Source organism: Ostrea edulis, chromosome 3, assembly GCF_947568905.1.
Source record: "Ostrea edulis chromosome 3, xbOstEdul1.1, whole genome shotgun sequence".
NCBI classification, from domain to species: domain Eukaryota; kingdom Metazoa; phylum Mollusca; class Bivalvia; order Ostreida; family Ostreidae; genus Ostrea; species Ostrea edulis.
In genome coordinates this window covers 53640090-53665807 of record NC_079166.1, presented here as the reverse complement: position 1 = coordinate 53665807, position 25718 = coordinate 53640090, and the positions used below count along the sequence as shown (strand labels likewise).

At 33.1% G+C, this 25718-nt stretch overlaps 1 protein-coding gene and 2 long non-coding RNA genes across 3 annotated transcripts in view; 1 reads left to right on the top strand and 2 right to left on the bottom strand.

Annotated features, from left to right (window-relative positions):
• Positions 1-25718, bottom strand: part of LOC125675676 (uncharacterized) — a 104717-nt gene that overhangs the window by 68714 nt on the left and 10285 nt on the right. The window contains exons 3-9 of the mRNA XM_048913455.2: positions 23889-23982; positions 23020-23251; positions 22654-22758; positions 22362-22470; positions 21477-21544; positions 20636-20708; positions 13809-13846 (exon numbers count right to left, since the gene is read on the bottom strand). Coding sequence (XP_048769412.2) covers positions 13809-13846; positions 20636-20708; positions 21477-21544; positions 22362-22470; positions 22654-22758; positions 23020-23251; positions 23889-23945 — 682 coding nt within the window. The 5' untranslated portion in view covers positions 23946-23982. The remainder of the gene's footprint in view (positions 1-13808; positions 13847-20635; positions 20709-21476; positions 21545-22361; positions 22471-22653; positions 22759-23019; positions 23252-23888; positions 23983-25718) is intronic.
• On the top strand, positions 1779-8042 carry LOC125679261 (uncharacterized). The gene is made up of 4 exons (XR_008800982.1): positions 1779-3465; positions 4703-4851; positions 7326-7425; positions 7670-8042. It is a non-coding gene; the product is annotated as an uncharacterized LOC125679261 (long non-coding RNA).
• LOC130052623 (uncharacterized) lies at positions 10243-12852 on the bottom strand. Its single transcript, XR_008800983.1, has 5 exons — positions 12702-12852; positions 11997-12071; positions 11361-11460; positions 10767-10903; positions 10243-10568 (listed from the first exon to the last, which is right to left on the bottom strand). It is a non-coding gene; the product is annotated as an uncharacterized LOC130052623 (long non-coding RNA).

Below are 25718 nucleotides of genomic sequence, written 5' to 3'. Positions count from 1 at the left end.
CAAAACTGGAAGAGAGAAAGATTCACATCTAAAACTTATACGGTATAAATTTTGATGCACAAGATGCGTATTTCGACAAATAATGTCTCTTCAGTGATACTCAACGCGAAATATTGAAAATCCGAAATGATAATAAACTTGTAGGAACTAAGGAGAAAAACAGAGTGCCAAAAACTGGAGGCAAATTCGTCTAAGGACAAGAGCTATGCATGAAGGAGATAATCCTTCATTTTGAAATAAATTTCTAATTTTTTTCACAGCAATTAAATATACATCCGTATTTTCAAGCTAATAACGAAGGACTTAGCTACTGGGTTGTAGAGACCCTCGGGGACTAACAGTCCACCAGCAGAGGCCTCGACACAGGGGCATTAATGTATAACTTATATTATTCGGTAACAGTTTTGATGCACCATATGCGCATTTCGACAAATAATGTTTCTTCAGTGATGGTCAAGCTGAAATATTGGAAATCCTAAATAACAATAACCTTGTAAGAACTAAAAAAACAGAGTGCCAAAGACTGGATTTAAAATTCGTCTAAGGATCAGAGCTATGCACGAGGGAGATAATCCTTGATTTTGAAATGAATTTCTAAATTTTATCCCAGCAATTGAATATACATCCGTATTTTCAAGCTAGTAACAAAGTATTTAGCTAATGGGCTTTAGAGACCCTCGGGGACTAACAGTCCACCGGCAGAGGCCTTGACCCAGGGGCTTTAATGTAAAACTTATACGGTACCAATTTTGATGCACCAGATGCACAATTCGACAAATAATGTCTCTTCATTGATGCTCAAGCCGAAATATTGAAAATCCGAAATAACAATAAACTTGTGATCTAATAATCAGTCATTCAAAATATTAAGTTGCTAAGCACAACTCTAATTCTAAGCAAAAGTACTCTGAGGTTGATTTTAGAAAGATACTGGGGTTCCTAATTGACAATATTTTCGTAGTCTTTGGTGATCAGGTCTTCCAACAGTCTGCTGGAATTCCCATGGACGGAAACTGTGCTCCTTTATTAGCTAACCTGTTATTATATTCCTACGAGGTATAATTTATTCAAAACCTTGTAGATGAGAACAAATTATCATAATCTGGATTTCAACTCAATATTCAGATATATCGACGATATTTTCACTATAAATACTAACGAATTTCATTCATATGTCGATTCGATATATCCCAGTGAACTCGAAATAAAAGTTGTCACAGAGTCCTTCTACATCATGCATTGATATTTTATTGAACATACATTTTTACAAAAAACCTAACAACTCAAATTTATTACAAATGCGAAGACTTCAGTTTCTCCATTGTCAACTTCCTATATTTATGTAGCAATATTCCATTATCACCGGCATAAGGTGTTTATACATGTATCTCTCGACTGATTCGATACACAAGAGCTTGTTCTCCGTATGACATTTTTTTTAATCGGGGCAGGCTACTGACAAACAAGTTGATGTTACAGGAGTTTCAACAATCTCGTTTTAAGTCAGCATTTCGCAAATTCTATTGACGCTATAATCAACTAATTTGCTAATACAGCCTGTCATTGGGTAAAATAGTATATGACGTGTTTCATGCCAATTGTTAGACCGTTCATTACACACTGACTTTGATTGTGGATAAATCCGTTTACCTGATCAAAGTACAGGGCTCATGGCGTGTGTGAACAGTCGACGGGATGTTTTCTCCCCTGTAGCACCTGTTTCCACCTCTGGTACGTCCAAGATTCCATGTTAGCCCAATTCTTATTTTGCCCTATTTGAGTTATGAGATTGATCATTGATCGTGTTTTTCATCTTTTATTTACAATTTTGTTAAAAGGCTACCTACTTCTTCTCAATATTCATTTAGTTTGAATGTTTGATAGCCTAGATGAAGGTGCTATGAAAATGTTTCACACATAAACACTATATACCCTATTTGGTTTAACCCTGTAGTCAGAATCACTACAACAGTTATCATAAAACTTTAGAATATGTATTTCTGCTTTACATGCCAATACATTAATTTTTCTTATAGATGCACGATTGTAGAACAGCTTTTGGAAAATTTGTCAACTTTAGGAAGCTTTAGCTCCGTTGCTAAGGCTCTGGGGGTTCAGATATCCCGAAATTTACAGTTTATGTCGCTCTTGCTGCTTCATACCAAATTTGAAAAGAACGGGATTGTAGTTATAAAGAAGTTAAAAATGTTCAGTTGTTAACGTACAATAGGGTCGGAAAGTTTTGTTTACTTTCACTTTCGATTTATTACTTCCGGGCAGCAGTCGAAAAATGCCGCTTTTTTTTTTTTCTTTTTTTTTTGCTTCGGTTAGGCTCAGATGACAGAGTTTAAATAAATCTACAGTCTGTATAGATTTCCTACTGATGCAAAAAGAGGAAGAATTGGATCACTCATATACCTACATCTTGAATTGATTTCATTTAGATTGTGGTTTTTGAAAATGAAAATTTTGATATAAGATGTGTATCCACTGGGATAAAGCAGTGGCGGGACAAGAAGGGGGTCGTCCCATTTTTGGTTGCAATATGGGGTTTTAGGTTGCAATTTTAATGGTTTTACAAACACACACACCTTCAGAGGAATAGTATTAAGTAGCAGTCCACGTAAGAATCATGCAGAATGAAAAAAAAGTGGCACAGCTATAAATTTAAAATCTCTTGAAAAATGGCTAATTTTGAAGAAAATCATGTTTTGAACTTGATCCAATAAAAAATTTCACCTTGAATCCTTCTTAAGATTTTTAATCGGCTGAAAGGATATTCGGTTTCAAAAATATTTTCCCGTTGTTTTCTTTATAAAGAGCACTAATGAAAATGGTCATTAAAATTAATTATCGGACACTCTGTCATTAAAGATTAATATATACATAAAGTAAATAATATGGACAGTAAAAGAAATAACAAACATCATTTGGAAACATGTTTACAAATTAGTTACAGATTTTTAAAAACTACGTACGATCTAGCAGAGTGACGATTTTATTATCTCCCTTTGCTAACTCTTTAGTGTTAAAGATACGATTGTTTGGGGAAACATAACAACATGTCATACGAGTTGGCGGTTTGAAGACAGACGATGCCGTTTTGTAACATTTCTTTATGAACAAATACTCCATGTGAAGAGGTTTCAAAGACAGTTTATGTGAATGACTATAAGAAATCGGTAGCTAGATACTTATGCTCCTTAAACAAATCACATTGCGGGAAATCCATGACGCAAGGCCCGCCTGCCCCTGTGTCTATTTTCACAATCACACGTTGGAATTTTTCGGGGTTGTTTCATATCATCAGAGTTCTTTGGAGTGGATGAGGAATACTACATGTGTTTTCCCAGATCACTCGGTCAGTTGTATTGAATATACGAACCGGATATGGGCACATATAACATTCGGGATGAGCAACATGCTTGTGGAAAAATGCTGTGGCCAGTATGGGTGGCGGTGCAGGTAAGTTTATATGAATAAATCATAAATGTGTATTGGTTACTTAAGCTAATTTCACCATACTTTATTTCAATCATTCTTTTGCTTTGGACCATAAATAATCTGTCGACTAATGAATAAATAGTATCAGTGTGTGTGTGTGTGGTGGGGGGGGGGGGAGTTCAAAACTATATGTAAAAATATTATACTTTAAAATGTAGGCCATTTTAGAAACACTTCTGTTTTCCCTCTACCAACCAGTGGTTGAAAGTAACTTTTTATTTCATAGGCTAAAATCAAAACACATCAACTAAAATGAAACTATTAAATGAATCATTGCTCTTTTTTCATGTTATTTCAATGAATGATTCAACAACCCCACCCCATGATTACTGAACCTGGTGGGTCAACAGTTACACATTGTTTAGACAAGTCAATGACATATGCCATATGGTGATATGTTGGAGTATCTTGATCCTCACAACTCTAATCTAACACATGTACTGCAGGTTCAAATTTCATAACACATCAGGGTTGTTACTAGGGCTTTTTAAAGATAAACCCCAGACTCATGGTTTATGAGCAGCTTCAATCCCATGAAAATTCACAAGTCCCATGAATTTTCATGAGTCCTTTTTGTATCTGATTTTTGAGAAAAGTACAAATGTTGATTCCACATAGTTGTTAATCATGATGTCATCACAGTGGGAATTCAAAATTAATGATTTTTTTTATTTTTTTTAGCCATGGAATAATAATTAAAATAGGAAACACTATTTGTGACACCTGATTCCATATCAAAATTCTTTTAATTTTCTTATATTACCAGTATAGATGCATTTTTTAAAATCCAATCACAACCCACATACTTGAAAATACATATTAAAAGTGCTCTTCATTAGCTAATTTTTATCACATCAAATATGAAGACCTCAAGGATCTATTTTAGTTAATTTTGCATAAGATGAACAATTTCAAACATAATTTTTAATCAAATGAATATTTCTTATCAGCAAAAATGTATCGGATGTAATGATTTAGCACGGGTCTTTTAACCAAAAGTCTATAGCTTACCTGATCACCATTTTTCTGTGATCATAATGTCTGTTATACTTGTTGTCTACATAATTTGGTAACTTGTGAACTTGATTGAAAATTGAATTATTGACACCTCAGCAGGTATCGAGATCATTGCCATCACCACAAATTGATAGTTGGTAGTTCAGCTTCATTGAATGAAATATATTTACTTAAATTTCAGTATACAAGGAATCTATTCACTGAAATTCCAAGAAGATTCCATGACTTGCTTGCCATACAACAAACAACAGATTATGGACATGATTCCTAGAATTAGAACTTGAATGGGTCAGACTTGAATACATGCAAAATCATGTAACAACATTAAAGGTATACATCATAATATCTGCTTTGCATGTATGAAAATGAAAAACCGTTGTCATTGTAAATATACACATGCATATATTTACATGTAATATATGTATTGTTCAGGTTGTTATATTGTCCTGTATATGTGAGTTGGAATATTAATTAAGTTTGCACCCGTCAGTCACACCAATTGCTTGGTTGACAACAAACTTGGCATACTGATAAACAATAGAGCAGATTATCCTATTTACCTCACCTGAGTTGAACATTTTAGTGAGCTTTTTGTCTGTCTGTCCATCTGTTTGTAGACTTTTCAAAATTTAATCTTTTCTACAACCACTAAGCCATTGTCAGTCAATCTAGCAAAAATCATCCTTGAGAAAAGGGGATTGAAGCTTGTTCAAATTAAATGAAGGGTCATGCTTCCTTCAAAGGGGGGATAATCAAGAAATATGGAATCATTCCAATTTGTGGATTATCTAGATTTTTAGTTGAGATCTAATATCATGAATATGGTTTCTGTAGATTGAATCATTTTATAAATTGTGTATTTCATTGTGATTTGAAAGTTGAGGGATAAAGGTACCCCACAATTTGTATAAATTGAATCCCCATAAAAGCTAATGTCCACAGTAATCAACAAAAGGCATAGATAGTGGGAGGCAGACCTGGGGTCAATTACTTTAAAATGTAATACATTAAATTACAATTACATTGGAATTTTCACCGTTACAATTACAATTATCATTACTTTCATTCATATAAGTAATTAATTAAATTACAATTACTTTTCTAAAGTAACGAATTACATTACAAAAAAAAAATACAAAGAAAATTTATGAACACAATTTATTTGAAGTTAAGTTTTACATCAGATTGTGAATAAGTATATTTGTTATTTTACACATTATAGTATATTTGTTATTTTACACATTATAGTTGCATTTTTTCAAAAGTATTGTCATTCAGAGAGCAATGTTCTGGTCTGAAAGCTTTGCCTGCAATACTTTTATTTACATGACTAAGTAACATGTTATTTATGTCTCTGATCTCATATCTTATTTCATATCACATAGATGAAATTTAAAATATTTACCTAAATTCTTTCAATTGATTTCATAACTTTTTATTAAAAATTTCCATTAAAAAATCAATTGAATTATTCATAAATGACCATTGAATGAACACATTAAAAAAAGAAATATGTCTTTATTTTAAAGAATGTATTTTTAATGTATCATGTTTTAAAAATTATTAATCACTTTCATTGAAAAGAAAAACTTAGATTATTTCATGAAATAAGAAATGATATGTAATTCAAATGTAATTGAAAGGTAATGGTCATTACTGGCATTTTTATGAAAGTAATGCATTACATTACAATTACTTGTAATTCAAAAATGGGTGTATTACACATTACACCCCATTTCTTTAAAAATGTAATGATGACAATGCATTACACATTACCATTACCCCAGGTCTGGTGGGAGGTTCTTTTTTTTTTTTAAATCTTCTCAAAAACACTGGGCCAGAAAAGTTAAAATTTACATGTAAGCTTCCTTAACATAGTGTAGATTCAATCATTATCACCATAGGAGATCAACGTATAATGGGATTTTTTTTTTAATAAATCTTCATAAAAGACAGGTACTACTAGTAGTCGGGTTAAACCCATAGATATTGCACAATTTAAGTTTGTTCAAATTGTGGTCCTAGAAAGTAGGGTATGGCACAATAATTGATCTAAGTTTTATTTGGGTATATGTATGGAACATCTTTAAAAATATTCATCTCAATAACAGATGACCATGATTAGGCTAGTCATATCAATATGCATGCATGAACAGGTTTTCAAATTTCTGTATGTTCAATTCTGGGCCCTAGGGATAGGGGTGAAACATAATTTGAGATTTATATTAGACTATTCAGAAAATTGATTGAAACAAATGTTTAAGACAGTGTAAGTGTCATAGAGCCACACTAAATCATATCATAATACCAACATTCCTAAGTTCATTTGAAGTTTTTCCCTTCAGTAAAATGAACCCTTGGTTTATGGTTACTCAGTGAATCATAATTTACATTTATAGGACATATATGCTTGAAAGAAGATCTTTAAAAATGATGTTTTCTCAACAACAGCAAGATCATGTTCGTCATATTGGTTTTGAGGCATCCCCATATGTGAATTCAAGTAGGCTATATGGCAACTTTTTGGCCTAGATTTGGGTTGCAATATAGGGTTAAAAATGTTCATGGGAATAACGATTGGAAACAAATCTTTTAAAAATCACTACAGCAGGGTCAAGATGACTTGGGTGAGCAATGCAACCCATGAGCCTCTTGATGGTATTTGAGGCCACAAAATCAAAGGTCGAATCAATCATGATATTAGAAATATTGTTCAATGTCTTTAGACCCCTTTGTTTGACAACAAATGATGAGTTGTAATTAATTTCGAAATATGTTATATATTTTCTTCTTCTTCAAAATAGGTGTTGTACTTCAGGAAAAGGGGAAGCATATTTGTTGGAAGATGGATAAAGAAATATTGGAGCATGCACTAGACTTCTTTAAATCCTGCTTTTTTATCAGGTACACAATAAATTATCAACAATGCCAATTTATGTCTTCATCCAATGGATATGATTAACATTCATTGAAATAACTCACACTGCACTCTGAAAAAATACATCCCATGATTACCCAATGTAAAGTAAATTTTTAATAGCAACTGACATACATTTATGGAAAATATCTGTTTCAATGAATAGGCATTTTTGACATTGTGCATTTTTTTTAAAAAACAATGTCTCTGATCCAACAAAATTATTTTCAGGTAACATCATTGAGTACAAAAGAAATGCACCTTCACAGTAGACAACTTATAACCTTTCGACAAGAAATTGGGACTGCCTGCCATTCAACCATTGTACATATATGAATTTACCAGTCCTGTTGTGAAGAAACTTATTTCATCCTCTTTCAAGGGCCATGTTATTTAGGATTTTAACTACTTGTCCTGCATCACAAGCTTAAAAAGACTTCACAATCTGGCTGCAGATGGAACTGCATGGTTTGAAATCCTCATAGGAATTTTGAGAAGCATGGAAGCCTATAAATCAGATAATGACAAGATGTCATAGTTCGAGGAGTACCAGGAAAATTTACTTGCAGCAAAATTGTACATAAAGAGAGACTCACTCAAGCATGAATGTAAGAGAGAGAGAGAGAGAGAGAGAGAGAGAGAGAGAGAGAGAGAATTGTATGGTGATATAATTAAACTCATTGTCTTCAATGGGTATGGCATGTCAGTAGAGAATCATGATTCATATGGTGATATTTTTCAATTATATACTCGTTTCAGTGCAATGGCATTGTACAAATAAATATTTTAAGTGTTACTAGGGATAGTGGTTGCTATGGTGATATGTGTAAACATATTGTCTTCCATGGGTCCGACATGTCAGTAAATAATTACATGTTGATATATTTGTATTATATTTTCATTTGAAGGCAATTGGAATTGTACAGTTTGAAATGTTTGCTTGTTGCTAGAGAAAATTGGTTGCTATGGTGATATAGTTAAACCTGATGTCTTCATTGGATTCAACATATCAGTAGAAAATCATATATTGGTATATTTGCATTAGGTTCTCATTCCAGTGCAAATTAATCATACAACTTTAAATTTTATGTGCGTTGCTAAGGAAAATCAGTTGCTATGGTGATATGGTTTAAGTCTGATTTCTCCAATTGGTCTGAAATGCCAATAAACTAAAGTGAACCCATATGATTTGTATTTATTTTCAGTTAATAGAATAATTTTAATGCATATATTGCAGATATTCTTGTTTTATTGTGTTGGAAATGGGCCTGAAAGAGTTGCCTAGCAACCGTTACTATGTGCATTTCCGACTCTTTTGATTTTTATTTTGAGTACACTTAGTATTGATTGTTTAGAAAATATGTATCAAAATTTGGCACTTTTCGGATAACTAAAGTAATATGTATTTAAAATACCTTAAAATTGTCGAATTTACAGAAAATTGATAAATATTAAAACAATGCCTATTCCAAAGTCCTCTACAGATACCATATAATAGTATTTCATTAGTATTGTGCATTTTTATATTGAAGTAACCTTTACCTCACCTAAATAAATTATCATTATGTTTGAAAAATTATTATTTTCATTTTTATACAAATTTTAAGAAGTATGTATTTCTGCACTTTACAAAACCCAATACAGTGGTTGCTATGGAAACACAAATGCTTTAATTTCCATAGCAACCATTGATGCACAATGTTTTTACTCTGCATGTCTTCATATATCATTATTATGAAGAGTTATGGAAAGTTTCATGAAAATCCAAGATTATCAGTATGCCACCTTCTGCATGATTCTTACGTGGACTGCTACTTAATTACACTCCCTCACCATCCTTCAAAAATTTTCTTAATTCACTCTTGTAACACTTTAATTATATTCATTTGATGTATGTGCTTGTTACAGATGTTGTTATATACATCATTTCCTTCAGAAGTATTTAATTTGCTAGTGGCTGTTATGAAGAGAATGGGCCCATTTCACAACCTCTAGGATGGGCGGTACAAGGGTTAATACCAGTGATCAATTTCTCATGACTTTTATGTTGCACCTAAATCTAAGGGATCTAGATTTGACAAAAGGATAATGCTGAAATTTCCTCAGAAAGAATTTCAATGAATAAAAGGAACAACACTGGTAACTGGACTTTACTAAAAAAAAAAACGATAAACTAGTTGTTATCTGACAGAAACTACATAGTACAAAATGTGTCACACAGCAAAGGCTATCAGTTGTGTAGCACAAAATGGTGCTCTGCCTTTAAGGTATTTTTTCTGAACTCAATCCTGGATCAACTTTTGGTGCCGACATCGTCGATTACTGAGGCTTAATGGAGATATTGAAGCCAGATGATATATTATTTGAAAACCTTTCACCAGGAGTCACTCCACATACCACCTTTCCTTTTATCAAACCCTCATTTCATTAGGGTGAAGCACAGCTTTGTTACAAGATCAGGAGGAGTCAAATTCAGGTGGAGTGTGCAAATAAAAGAATCATAAAAAAAATCATATACCTTCGCAATACAGAGATGTATATCTCCCCATTAAGATTTTTCAACACTGTGTGACATTATACATTTGCAAATCCTCGACGGAAGGAAATCGCTGATGTGAAATCCATAATAGATACCCTAAATTTACAACTTCAGACTTACATTATTCTGCATTGTCAAATTGCATAAAATGCATTCAATTAAATGATATAACATATACTCAAGTATGCTAGTGAAAGAAATGTTCACAAAGGTGATTAATGCACATCTTTACACTGATCATTTGTAGCAAAAATAAAGATATGAATTATCATTTTCTTTGGAAACTTTATTATATCTTTGACCAGTTACTTATTGCATGGTTTGGAAAAAAAATGAAAATGATAGAAGACATCTGAATTTTCACACGTTTGTGTAGTTGGTTATTGCAGAGAAGGCAAAATACTGAATCATGTTTGCCGAGTGTGATTCCCATAATTCATTTCGAAGGATGCGGTTTACATCCATGTCAATTGTTGTTCACACTATGAAATCACAAGTGGTGCCTGTGAGGTAATGCTGGCGGATAACTTCATGCCTATAATCATGGCTCTCTTAAGTCTTTGAGCAGCAGCGTACCTTCCGAATTTCACTCTGAAAATCAATTTCAGAAGAAAAAATATATTCATTAAGACTGACATCTACTGTAATCTTTCACTAAAATACCAATGCAAGGTGGCTCTTATTGGACATTCAACAATTCCTGATTATAGCATAGTAAAAATGTATTTACTTATACCTCTGCCTGAGAGAATATGGTAAGAAAAACTTTATAATGATGTCTGCATTTACCTTGGGAAAAAAATTACATGTATTTCTGCACAGTCATCCTTTGCTGTCGCAGAGAAAGGACATTTTTCAAACTATTGTATTGTCTGGAGATGCATTACTTTTTCCTTGATAGTTGACTTTTATATGTCTGTGATCACCTGAATTTACATGTATACAAGTATTAATTACAGACTGATTTCAAATGAATAATTCCAATGTTATTTATTACAATTGTTTTGATTGGACAAAAATAAAGCTGAACAAGAGCTTATACATTAATAAACCCGAAAACGCAATGTAATCATACACGCCTGAAAACAAATAACATAGAGCGAGGAAACTATTCAAATTTTTGCAATTGTTAAGAAAGTGAATGAATTGGAATTATAAGAATCAAACATTCTTTTTGAAAAAATATTATCGATGTGTAAACTCCGGACATTTTACTCACAAACGTAACATAAAAGTGTTTCGCACTTTTATTCAGTTTGTGAGTAAAATGTCCGGAGTTTATACATCGATAAATTCTTCAAAAAGAATGTTTAATCCTATAATATCAATCTAATATTGATAGTTTAACGATCATATACTGTATAACGCAATATGTCGAGTTACCTATATTCTGATTGCTTTGGATACATTTCTCTCATTGTTATAGCTATAGAGGTGCAGACTTACAATGATTGATCCAACTGTGTTGTTTGCCCTTTTATATCTAAAAGATTAGCATTATAGTCATTGTTACATAAAACGTGTAGATTTAGATGCATAAAAATGCACACTAGCACTCTTAAATGCAAGTTGACTATTTGGACTAGTAATAATTTATATTTCATAATAGACATGTAACTATGGCACGCGCGAATCACATTAATTAGATAAACCTACTTTAACGGAGATAAACTAACTTTAACAGCATTTTTTAGCGAACAAACACTTCACTTCGAGGTATTCAGCGTAAACTGGAGTACGGAGATTCTATGGTACTGTTAATTCGAGTTAAAGTGATAAACTAACTTTATCGACCTTTAATTCGAATTAACGCCGTTAAACTAGGATTAACGGTCGATAAAGTTAGTTTATCTCCGTTAAAGCAGGTAAATCTAATTAATGTGATTCGTACGTGCCATATGTAATAGGTTTTATCAATAACTCAGCTGAAACTCAGATAAACTAAAATTCATAAGATAAAGTATATCTAGAATCTATAAAATATGCCAGTGGTGGAATTAAGGGGGGATAGACCCTCACCACATGATATTGTGCCTCCTTCCCTCCCCATTTGAATTCTTGGATCTGCCATACTAGTATATATAGAATTGCACACTAAAATGTATATTGACTTTGGATTAGTGATAATTCAGCTGAAATTCAGATAAATCAAAATTCTTAAGAAGTATTTTCAATCTTAAATTTTAGAATCCATAGCATATGTCAGTCGCGGATTTAACCTCCCCCCTCCGAATTCCAGAAACACCGCCTGTATACTGTTTACACATCAAATGAATATACTATAGTATTAGTACTGCAGCTACAAGAAGGTGGAAACAAAACTAACTCGTGAGACTTTCATATGTCTCTGATATGATTAATGTCAGTACTGTTTTCATTTTCCAGAAATATCTTGATGAAATAAAATTCAGATAAATTTCTAAAAGAAAATGTAAAATGTTCAAAAACATGAATTAAAATATGACTATATCTCCATGTTATACACAACAGAAAAAACTTTAATTCTTTTCTAGTGCTCTTGGCGCTACGTTTTCAGTCTATGCAGATGTGTACAAGTTGGATGGGGGGGGGGGGGGAGGGGGGGGTCCACCACATCAATAATCAAAACTACGCAAATGTATATTGCTGAGATTTTGATCGGGGACTTTCGGTATCTTGAACTACTCTCTGAGGTATAGATGTTCGGATAAATATGATGAAGATGACTGTATAATGTAAACTTACCTTTACTTTGTTGGAAATGTCTCGTATTGACGCTTGAACAACCGCTGTAATTACGCAGAGCTCTTTATCTAGAACGAATTTTCTAAACCCTGTTGTTATCCACCGCTCTTTTGCTTTTTGTAGTAAGCTCTGTTTGGTTTTCAATGTACCTAGTCTAGTACATTATATGATAACGTCATGATGACAACTGCCCGGATGTACGATTTCACGGTATTTCTCGCTAGTCACATGGCAAGACTTTCCGACCTTATGGACAATGCACGACGACAGACGCATATCAATAGCAATAGGTCCCGTGAGTGGCTCAGGTGACCAAACAAGTAAATGCATAGTCATGTAGAGGAGGAAGACCTCAATCAAAACTGTAAAATGTATTATCTTCTTGGCGGGGTCAATTTTTGTGTAGAGTGTTTGTGTGTAAAACATTTAAATTGCATTTTCTTTAATGCTAATTATACGAAATTGAAAGTAAATAGATATTTGGAAGGGGTAAGTAATTCTTCACCGATATTGTACATTTCATTATCCCGGAGGTCCGGATTTAGTACCAGGGTGAGGCAAAAATTGTTATACTGATTAATTGTTTATCGTTTGAAAGACTTTTTCCAAATTTTCTTCTTAATCTTCTAAATTTTTCTGATTGTATATAAAAATGAAATGCATTTATAGGAGAAATAGAAAGGGATGTACCAAAATTCTGTATGTCGTACCTCCAAGATTTGACTATAAGGAAAGTCCAAAATAGTCATTTAGTCTTAATATAACAATATATTACACTTTCTGGAGGATATGTGTCTATTTTAAACAACACATCTTGTTTAATGCCGCTGCCGAATATTAGAATTTAGCTTATATTAGATATGCAGAACAGGACATTTATGATATTTCGTAACTCTTGGGGTTAGCGATACGTTTAACTTGTGTGAGCGATAAAGCTTGCAGATATCTTGGGTTTTCTTACCTGTTGTAACAATGATGGTTATTTTGTGCAAGAGGATTCACAACATACATACTGACAAGAATGGACAGAAAAAGGAAGTTTTGAAGTCACATCAATTATAACGTAAAGACATTGTCACAAACACATTTCAGGAAAAAAAGTTGTACCTGTTTTTCCAGTATCTTTGTGACTTGCCGCTCCAGATCTGAAAGATTCCAAAACTTATAAAGACCACTCTAACAAATGGTATATGGCACGATAAGAAGCTTCAATAATGCAATAAATATCCCTTTCATCAGAAAATTGCTAGTCATAGTTCTATAGGAACTGACACATTAAACATAACACCACCAGTCCCTCAAATATCATTTGACGTTTCATTCGAGAATTTTTCACTATGTAGAGACATCGACACCATAAAGTGATTGCCACAAGTTTAACCTATACGGATGAAGCTTCGCGCCTCAGCAGTAAATTATTTTTATTGTACAAACACCTAGCGATACACTGAACATCACGTCTGTGACGTTCGCTTCTAATGCTTGGTGAGGGAAAGCAACTACTCATTGTGATTATTAATTCCATTAGTTCGACATGTTGGCGGGATTGAGAATCAAATTACAGTCGTCATTTAGTTAGAAAATTTAATTTTGTATAATATCAGTCAATTTTCAATTTATGCATCAAACATTTTTGGAAATTGCCACTTGGGGGATTTAATAGTTTCATATATAAAAACAATGTGTTTAGGACAAATACGGACGTTTCGAGTTACTGCCGGAACACTATTTCACCCGAATTTATGCACGCCTTCATAATTGGCTAACCCTATGGATTTTCAATTTCACGTTAAGTTATTGTAAGGGAAAGAAATTTAGAAACATGGCAGAATTTTTCTTGTTAAATGTATTGAAGCTTAGAAATATTTCCAGATATGACATGTACATATGTATATCAGTTGGAAAGGTAGAGCTGGTTGCATCACATGGACTTACAGCGGAACTGTATTTGATACAATACATACATTACGAGCCCTTGACAAGGTGCTGGAGAAGAGACTCAATTCTCATGAACACACCTGGTCTACACTTTTCAGATATGATTATAATCTCTATTAAAACATGAGTATTTTAAACGAAAGCGTGAGAAACTATAGACGTTATGTAATTGTATTGCTAATTGCGATAGGAGTTTATCCTCTAGTATTTTGGTTGGTCGTGCGATCGTGAGCTCTTCGATGTAGCAAATTCAGCTAAGTTTTTCCTTTCTGTTGGAAAGAGAAAACTTCATTCTTTGCCAGATAATCATACCTTCCAAAGGCATAAGAAGGTATCCAACATTAGGAATCATTTGGATGAGGAGGTGTCGGACCTATTTCAATTTCCATCAGCATCTTTATGACATCATTTCTTTTTGTCATTAAAGGACACATCACGTTTCTAAAAAAATTCTTTTTTTAGCAGAATTAATTCATCGCATGCCTAAAACTACTTAAAATGTGTTTTAAATGAAACAGTTTGCGAAGTTTTCGAGTTTGAAAACGATGAAATTCAAATCTTTCGATATGCATACTTTTTTCGATATTTTACGCGCCATTATCTGAAAGTCATATGCGACCTCGCGCGAGAGGGTTTACAACCAGTTGTTAGACATTTCATAAACATATTAGATCTAATTGATCAAAAAACCAATTATCACATTAACGATTTGTAAATAACACTGTTAGTCCCCGAGGGTCTCTACAGCCCAGTAGCTAAGTACTTCGTTACTAGCCTGAAAATACGGATGTATATTTAATTGCTGTTATAAAATTTAGAAATTCATTTCAAAATTAAGGATTATCTCCCTCATGCATAACTCTTATCCTTGGACGAATTTGGTTCCACTTTTTTGGCACGCTGTTTATGGCTATATTTAGCTCTAAAACTTCATAGTTATTTCGGATTTCAAACATTTCGGTTGATCATCACTGAAGAGACATTATTTGTCGAAATGCGCATCTGGTGCATCAAAATTGGTACCGTATAAGTTTTACATTAGGGTGTTTTGTGCCGTTTGAGAGTATACTACCTGTCAGTAGAAAGGATTTAGACTGTGGTTTTTTTCCAACTTTCTAAGGAAGGGATGAGGGAATTGAAAAGACGTGAATAGAGAGATTGTAGGCACAACAACTTTGCTATAAAAAAAACCCAGTAGCATATGTCCCTGTACTTTTTTGAAAAAAGCATTTGGACAAAGACGCAGATAAATTGCGAGTAAATGGTTCTATCAAAAGTAAGCACTGTTTCATACTCTTTTTCCTCGCTACATTTTGGTTTTTACATCCACATTTGTATGCACTGGTGGCTAAAACATAAAAAACTCGGGAAATTTGTCAACATCGAAATAAATGTTATCTATGGTAAATAAATTAGGCCCCTAGAACGCGAGTTTTTAAGGATACACTACTTTCACAACAACTTGATCAACGAAGGTTGCATATGACGTCACTGTACCACATGACTACTTAGCCAATTAACTAGGCTTTTTGATATCGGGGCTTAGATTTAAGTCCGCATTGTGGTTAATTATCGCAATATCTTGGCGAACTTATTATTAGAATTAATTTCTATAAGCATAAGGAAGACAAAATACATATAATTTTATATACTTTGAAAACATTTGATGTGTCCTTTATAACCAATTTGCACAGTATTAAACGAAACAATTTAGCAGATGTGTTTTGATATGCATGTCATTCTTTTGTAAATATAGAAAAATAACAAAAACCACATAGACACATTCTATAGTTAGGCTCAAAAACAATCTGTGTTTCCGGTAACATCCTTAAAATTACGGTTGGTATATTAGTATTTCTTTTTTATATCATTTTGTTTGTTTCTTCAAACATTACATCTCGCGAACAGCTCCCATTTTCTTCCTTTAAGACATCTGTCAAACTTTGATGGTGCTCCAAACATTGAAACACGTTTTTAGCTTCTATATGCTAATCACATTTTGCATTTTTGAATGCAAATATCGAGCTAATCAGATATTTCTTTGACTTTTTCTCCGCTTTTGCATTGTAATATTAGAGAGTAAGAGCAGATTTCATATTGCAAAATGGATATTCAGTGACACCAGCTGTTGTAGCTGCTTTGTCTCGCTTTGATAACTTTATCACTTTCCTCTATTTCTCCCCAAAGTCATAGTGATAGCCGTCAACCTGTCGCTCTTCTTCAAACATCCTTACCTCCACTTCTAGTATCGATGTGAGAGTCCTTAACATTACATCGCTTTTGAGAACTTGCACTATAAATGCTTGTACATGTATCATCTGCACCGGAAATATCGATGGCTATAAAAACTTGGAAATCATGTAAATATAGTATGTAAAGTTAGAATAACACCGTGTTTCGGCAGTATCTTGAAACTCTCCTATTAGGACATTACATGTAAGATAGATGTGTTTAATGTCCCCTGATTGGCAACATACCACTTTTATAATACATCATATTTGATATAGTTTTAAGTAGATATCCTATCATGAATTTCAAAATAAGGAAACTTTTAAATGTAGTTATGACGACATCTGTGAAATAGAAATGAATCCTTAAAGTAGTGAAAGTTTATTAATGAAGCAGTTTAGAAGAAAAAAAACACGTAAATTTATTGCATCTTATGAAATTAGTATACATCACTTTCATTCCTAATAATTTAATTAAATGAAACATCTTTTATGCAATTCAGAGTCATTCTAAAGAAAATATTGATTTTATTAGACTTGTAGTCATACCAACATAATACAAAACAGAGGAAACCATTGTATTCAGTCGTCATTTTTGGGATGTCATATGGCACGACTTAACAACAACTTAGTTTCGACGACATAAAGAATGTTGATAATATTAAACGAACCAGTCAACTTCCGATGGACACGAATTGTGCTTCTTTATTAGCTGACCTGTCATTCAACAGTCTGTTGGCATATCCATGGGCCAAATTGTGCTCCAATATTTAATGACCTGTTTTCATCTTCTTATGAGGCAGAATTTATTCAAAAGTTTCAACATGAGAATAAAAAGCTCTTGTTGTGGACTTCAACTCTACATTTAGATATATCAACAACGTTTTCTTTATCAACAATATCCATTTCCATCCATATGTCGATTCGATATATCCCACTAAACTCAAAATAAAAGACCCGAAAAAGTCTTTCACATTTGGGTATTTTATTACAAACTGACAACTCAATTTATAGAAACGCCATCTCCATCGTCAACTTCCAATATTTATGTAGCAATATTCAATTATCAAACGCATATTTTGTATATGTCTCTGAATTATTTGATACGCGATCAAAAAAATTTAATTGAGGCAAACTACTGATGTTACAGGGTTTCGACGACAGTATATGGTCGCTATAATAATGGGTTGAATGCTACCTGACGTGTTTCATACCAATTGTTAGGTCGTTCTTTAAACACTAATTTGGACTACGGATTACTCCGTTTACCTGATCTAGACGTGACCGATAAACTGGTTAACTGGATATGCTTACTTCTCCTAGGCATCTAATCCACCTCTGGTGTTTCAAGGGGTCGGTGTTTGTCCCATTCTCAATTTTGTTTTCTTGATATGATTTATGAGATTGATCACTGTTCGTTGTCTTCACTTTTCATTTCAATTGAAATCAAATTATAATGGTTTCATTTTAAAGAAAGGGCATATAAAAGACTGTTGGAAAGACTTAAAACTATGAACAACAGTATTTATCAGATGAGCAAGAGGCCTACAGGCCTTATCGGTCACCTGAGTATTAGTTAAAAGCATCTCTAGCCCTAAGGGCTATGAAATTGATACTGATTTCCATGTTCTGCGTTAAATTCTAATATTCAGCAGAAGTATAAAATATAACATATTCTTAAACACAAATGCACCTAAAGGTGGCCATATAGATGAAAGACCATGTATGATATGTTACATTAACACTATATGATTATTTTTAACCCTTCTTAGGATCAGAACTATGGGGTTGTGAAATTCATAATTTTAATACATTCCTTTCTGCTTTTCTTCAATATGCATTTAATATTTTACACAGTATCAGTAAAAGTCTTTCAAATTATAAACATAATAATCACCCTGGTACCAAAACCCCCACCCCTGGAACAATGAAATTTACGAATTCAAAAAAGGGCTACCTGCTCCTTTTAAACATTCATTTAGTTTCAGTAGCATTAAAGAGGATGTTCCTTAAATGCTTTACACGTAAACACTACATATCTAGTTTGGTCCCACCCTGGAGTCTGAACCTTTACCACAGGGATCATGGGATTTACAAGGCCTTCCTAACGATGCATGAGAATTATACAAAATTAGTCAATTTTTCGCAGTTTAACCATCCTAAGGTCCTGGGGTGCATAACTTCCTAAATTTCAAATACAAATGTATATGTTCCCATTGTCCTACAGATGCTTCATACCAAATTAATTCAGAATTAGAATGGTAGTTATCAACGAGTGAAAAATGAACAAAAAATTATATATGAACATTTTATATCAACTTTGGCACTGTCCTGGAGCCAGAACCTTTACCCAGCTAAGGATAATGAAATTTACAATTCTGGTAGGGGCCTTCCTGATCTGCACCACCATGAATTCAATTTTTCTTAAAGATATGGGGTTGTGGGGAAGAAGAGTTTTGAAAATTTATCTATTTTTGGCAGTTTTTCTCAACCCATAAGGCCCCAGGGTGCAAGATACCTGAAATTCATAATTTATGTTCCCCTTTTCGCAAAGATGTTGCATACCAAATTTAAAAATAATTGCATCGGTAAATATCAGGAAGTTTCAAATGTTCCATTTTTATGATATTTTGCCCCCCCCCCCCACCCCCCCCCCAATACCAAAACCCCTTCTCCTGGAATCATGAAATTTACAATTTTAGTAAAGGGCTATCTGCTCTTTCAAATGTATCTTTAGTTTCAATTCAATATTGATAGAATTAAAGATGTTTTTTAAAAATGTGTTAATCAAGAAGTTAAACAAATTGTTCAATCAACTTATTCAATCACTGACCATTTTGGTCCCATGCTGACAACAAAACCCTTACCCCTGAGGTCATGAAATTTACAATTTTAGTAAAGGAGTACATGTCATTTCAGATATTCATTTAGTTTTAATTTAGCAGCAATGGGAGGTGAAGATAACGATCAATGGAATAGAACTACAGACATTTAAATGTTTTACACATAAACAGTGTATAGCGAGTTTTACTCCGCCCTTGAGTCAAAACTTCTACCCCGGAGACCATGAAACTTACAATTTCGGTACAGGTCTTCCAGCTCTATATCACTATGTATTATTTAGTTTTTAGGTTTTACATATGTACGCTTGTAGACAAAAAAGATTTTAAGGATTTATCAATTATTGGCAGTTTTTTCCCACCCCAAAGGCCATCGGGGTGCAGGAGTCATTAAATTTATAATCTATGCCCCTCCACTTTTCCTTGTTCCAAAGATACTTCATACCACATTTGAAAAGTATTGAAATGGTAGTTATCAAGAAGCTGAAAATGTTCATTTTTAACTAAAGATGCACGACAGCGGACGCTGACGAATTGTACTTATATTCAGGTGACCTAATTCAAGGATGAGAGTAATCAAACATCACAGAAGGTTGAACAAGTGAAGAGAGCGAACAGTGATCAATCTCATAACTCCTATAAAATTAGGAGTGTAGCAAACATGGACCCCTAGACACACCAGAAGTGGGATCAGGTGCCTAGGAGGAGTAACCATTCCCTGTTAATCGGTAACACCCGCCGTGAGCCCTATATGCATCGTAAAGTCAAAATACACTTTTACTACATCTGAGAAAAGATATTACATTTTAAAGCATTATCTAAAATTCTTTATCATAGATCTAGTTTGGTCGCGAGAAGTTGAACAGTATGAAAACTTGTCGGAATTAATTAAAAGAAATATTTATTCAATGGTAAAATATCAACTTACTCTAGCAAATGCATTTTCTGTTGATCTTCTTCAGTTGTCCTAATATTCGTCCTTTTCCTCCATTTGTAGATCCCTCAGTATGGGTAAAATAAATTTTTTTTGGATATTTAATACCTTTAACTGCTAAACAATTCTGAATTTCATGTTAATTTTCGGATTTTTCTATTCCGAAGCCCAAACAATATTCAGAAAGTATATTGAACATGTGTTTTATATGAGATTTTTCTTAAAGATAATTCGTTGCTAAAATAATGTCTGATAAAATAATCATACATTTTCTCTCCTCTACCTTATAGGCCATATGTATATGCATCCAAAAAATACTGATGTCACTGAGTTTCAAAATACCGAGAAAAAAAATACGGAAAATGTTTTGAAAATATACACTTAAAATAGTTTAATAGTGTAAATATGATAATAAATTTTATTTGAATATTTCAAAATATGAAAACAATTCAAATTCAATCAGTTAGGGTTTAATTCATGAGTGCCAGACGCAAGTTAAATAAAAGCTGTGAAATCCACTTAAAAGAATAGGATTGGGATATCAAATCCCTGCGATCCTTAAAGGGTTAAGGGCAACATCCTGCAAAAACAGAGTTTTACAATATATATTATGTTGCTGTGAGCTTTGTTAAGATCTACTGCTGCCATTTTGAGCCACAACAATTGCAAAACCTGCGCTATCTGTCATGGCGACTTATAAGATTTAGCATTTATATGTATTACAAAGTGTGGTTGTTTAACAGACTCCAAAGAATACATTTTAATTATTGCAAGAAAAATGACCGGTATTAAGAATAACTTTATGATACAGTTTGCAATGAATATGTACTCTTACATATAATCAGTGCTAAAACCACAACCAAACAGATAAAAACACCAACGCCGATCCCGATCCACCAGTCCCTGTAAAATAGACAACCAGAGAGATTAAAACATGACAATTTTGAAACCTTTCTAATTACACAACACGCTCTTTGTTTTAAGCCATCTTCAAAACAATTGCACTGAACAACAATATTAAGATAATCAATCAGATGTCTTATTGGCGATTTACTTTAACTCTCAGGTGTAACCTTTCAAAGAGAGTTTTTAGATATTATCAAAGAAATATAAAAACTAACTCTTCATGGGTCTTAACGGTTATCGTTGTACATGTACATGTATCATACACAAATCTTTACATGTATTGTGCATATGAAGTGTTAAACGGAACATGTACCTTGAGACCTGTTTGAGTACATTTTTCATAACTGAATAGCGGAATCGGACTTTGTGATAATTAGTACATATCATCTGGCAATATGCCGCACAAGTTACTGATATAAGTAAAATCATGTGACTGCGTAACAGTCATTTCGATCAATCCATAATTTCACCGCATTCACGTCTCCTTCATAACCCATATACAACATGTGATAATGGAATATGCCATATAGATTGTCAGAATCAGGGAATCAAATGTATATATGTTTCTTTTGTTTGGCGTGCCTAGGATAACTAAGCATAAAAAATCTCACTCAAATTAATCAAAGTGTCAATGAGCTAACTAAAACAGATAAAAGTTTTCAACGTTTTACTCAGTATTACATAGTATCAAATGAAAATGTTTACTCTAACAATAATTAAACTGTTTTACTACAACATTATGGAACTAGCAATACCATGAATCTCATCGAAAAGTAATATGATTATAAACAAAAAAACATCAATCTCATATTACAGAATTTCGGGACCAGTGTCTTGCTCTATCGATGTCGTGGTCGTATTCATTGACATGGTTTCTTCGCCCTTTCTCTGATTTTTTCTTACGATGTCGTAACAAAATCCATCTTAAAGTAGCAAACAAAAACAGCTTATAGTTTTTCTATCTACATGTATAGTCAAATTTTACAGTATATGAACGATCTTACATACTTCAAAGGCATTCAAAATGACAACTAAAGCATTATGTTGTAAAATACTAAATCTCATCTCTTATCGGGAATGTCTGTAGCTTAAAGATGCAATCTTACATTTATACGCATCCGTTGATATATATCTAGCAGGACACTTAACACATTTAAGGGGATAATGAGGCTGTATTCTTCCTCCCTCCATGTTGAATTCGGTGCAATAACCTAAACATAGAGATTGATACATGTACATTTACAAGAAAACTACAATAATTTTAGAGGTTAACAAAGATTTATGAGCAGATGTTATTCATTTGATCTATATATACATGTAGATAGATAGATAGATAGATTGATAGATATTAGTTTTTTTCATTTGGTACAATATATCATCGTGAAATAAAGGCAATGTAGAATGTTTAAATATGTATAGTAATGTTAAATTATGAAATAACATTTTACACCGCTACAGATATCTATACTTACTTGATATATACCGTGTAGGAGCACATACTTCCACGGTTGCGTTCTCAAATACGTTCATAACACAGTGGTACTTGAAGTCCGATGGTGAGGAGCAGTTTTGAACCATTGCTAGTTTATCGCATCCTAACTTCCTAGAGGCCTCGAGTACTTCTGATTGTTCAGTTGGACAAGAGGTGACTTCTCGTGCAGATTTCACAGAGACAGGACAGAAACGAGAATCAATTAAAATCATCTAAAATAGAACATGAAATTTCGATTCATAGATCTTTTCATTATAGAAATGAAAATCATTCTCAAAGATGACATAATAATTTATCATAGCTTCATGTGAACAAGAAAATACTTTCTTTGTTGTTTCATCGGATAATGATGGTAGCGAGCATTGCAGTGAAAATGCATAACCCGCGTTTAGTTAAAAGCGATGAAACAACAAAGAAAAACATGTTATTGTTTATATATATATTTGTATGTATTTTTCAAAAATGTAAACTAGAATTAAGTTCTAGAATATCATATGGTTGACCCATTTGTTAAGCTGTTCAAGGCAATGTACCCTTTGACCTTGATGACGCTCTATGTTTGGTAATGATTATGCAGACAGGTGATGATATAAAACCGGATCGAACTAGCTTGCAACAAAGATGTATACAATGTATGATGAAAGCAATGTCATGTTCCAAAGATATATAAGAGAAAATATTCAGTGAATGTAAATATTATATGATGAACATATATAGTTTTACACTGAATTGATCATCAAGAGATGCTTTGCCTGCAATGCACTAGAATGCAAGATACTGGGTAAGAAATTCTTATAAGACTTTACCAAATACATTTTTAGAAAACTCGAGATTAAATAACACCTTTACCTTCCACATCAAACATACAGCTATATTTAAGTACATGAAAGACTTGGAGATATCCATTTCAGAAGGGTTTTCTCAGTGCATGTAACTCAGTAAGCTAAAATAGAGATAAAGTTTCATTAGAAATGTGATGATATATTCAGATACACCATTATGAGATCTCATAAATAAAATTCGGATGACCTAATTTTATTTACATTCACCAAAATGTCATCAATACTAATATTTTGCTAGTACAATACTTACATCACAAAACGGTTGCGTTGTGTGGACAATTATTAGGAGCTTGAGTTATATAATTATTATACCTCAGTGTGAGAATTCTATGCAACGTGTAATCTGATTGGTTTAGACAGTCACGTGCCGGGAATGACAAAACTTCATATCTCCCTTCAAACATCATATCTCCCTATCATATTTCGCCCCTTGGGCAGCCTCGTGCAATTTCGATAATTTAACGTCAAAGTAGACGAAGTGTATTATGACGTCACAATAAGTCCGAGTCATTCTCCTTTCAATTCAGGCGCGTAGCCAGGCGTACGTTTGTACGCACAAACGTCCACATCATTTTTGCTAACAAAAAAAGGGGGGAGAGAAAGAGAGATTGGGGGATTAGAAATATCAATAGGTAGTGACAATAATATTTGTCCTCTCCTGATTTATTATTAACAGATTCAGTTTAATTGTTTGTAGTGGGTTCGTCATACAACGATATTGGACAGATCCTTTCTCATTTTTGAGATTTTACAAGTGTGTGTACGAATTTCGTACAAAAACAGAACAGACCTCGAATATGACTGCGTAACAAATTTTATAAAGTGTACGAAAAATGTCGAATATACACATTGAAATCGTCTAAAATTTACCAGCTTTCGGCCTTAAGGCAGCCCGCGAAACGCCCTGCCTACTCAGGCGTCCACATAAAAAGTATCCTGTTTACGCCCCTGTTCATAGTTCGAAAGGCACAACATATGCGGGTCTCTGTATAGTTTTAAAATCGCCTGATTTTGGTTGATATAAAACAAGCTAGTAAATCAGCATTCATAGAGAATAGAAATACAAAAACTGGTTATCATATCACTGTATTTCGTTGTTTGTACTTTCTAATACGTTAGGGCGATCTCAGCTATATACAATGTATATAGATGAGCGGACTCCATTTTTGTAGTCTTGCTTTGTTTCGGTATAATAAACAATTTATTGCATGATAGTGATGGAGATATGAGGATTTGTTCACCCAAGAAAAATCATATTCCCCGAGGGCGTTTATTATCTCCTTTTTGTGAAAGATAGATATAGATATATGTCTTTGTAAGAGGAATATAAAAACAATGGAAACACATAATAACCTAAATGTAATCGACTTCTAATATGAAAACAACCTATGCATTTATTCTTTAGTTTCATTGCACGTCCTTCGAATCTTGATATGACACTAAACTCTCCTTGAAGTCAGTCTAATTTGGATGTTCAATCATCTTCAAGATGTATGATGAAAAAGATGCAAAATGTTTAAAAATCTCCATCGCTCTCGGCATTTAAAGTAATTTCACCCTCCTGTGATGTCATCAGATTTTGCAAAATCAATTATTTATTTAGATTTATATATGATAGGAAAAATATTTGTTAGAGTCTTTTCCGATATTTATTGTAAAATAATCTTGTTAAAAATAAACTATTTCAAAAGTCTAAGTTATAGATTAATAATCAATGATACGTTTCAAAATATTGAATCCAAGGGCAATAACTCTGTTTTATTGATTTCTTTATCAAGTATATTATATGATAGATTTCCTTTATTTTTACAGACATTTGGTATATTTTTGTGAAGAT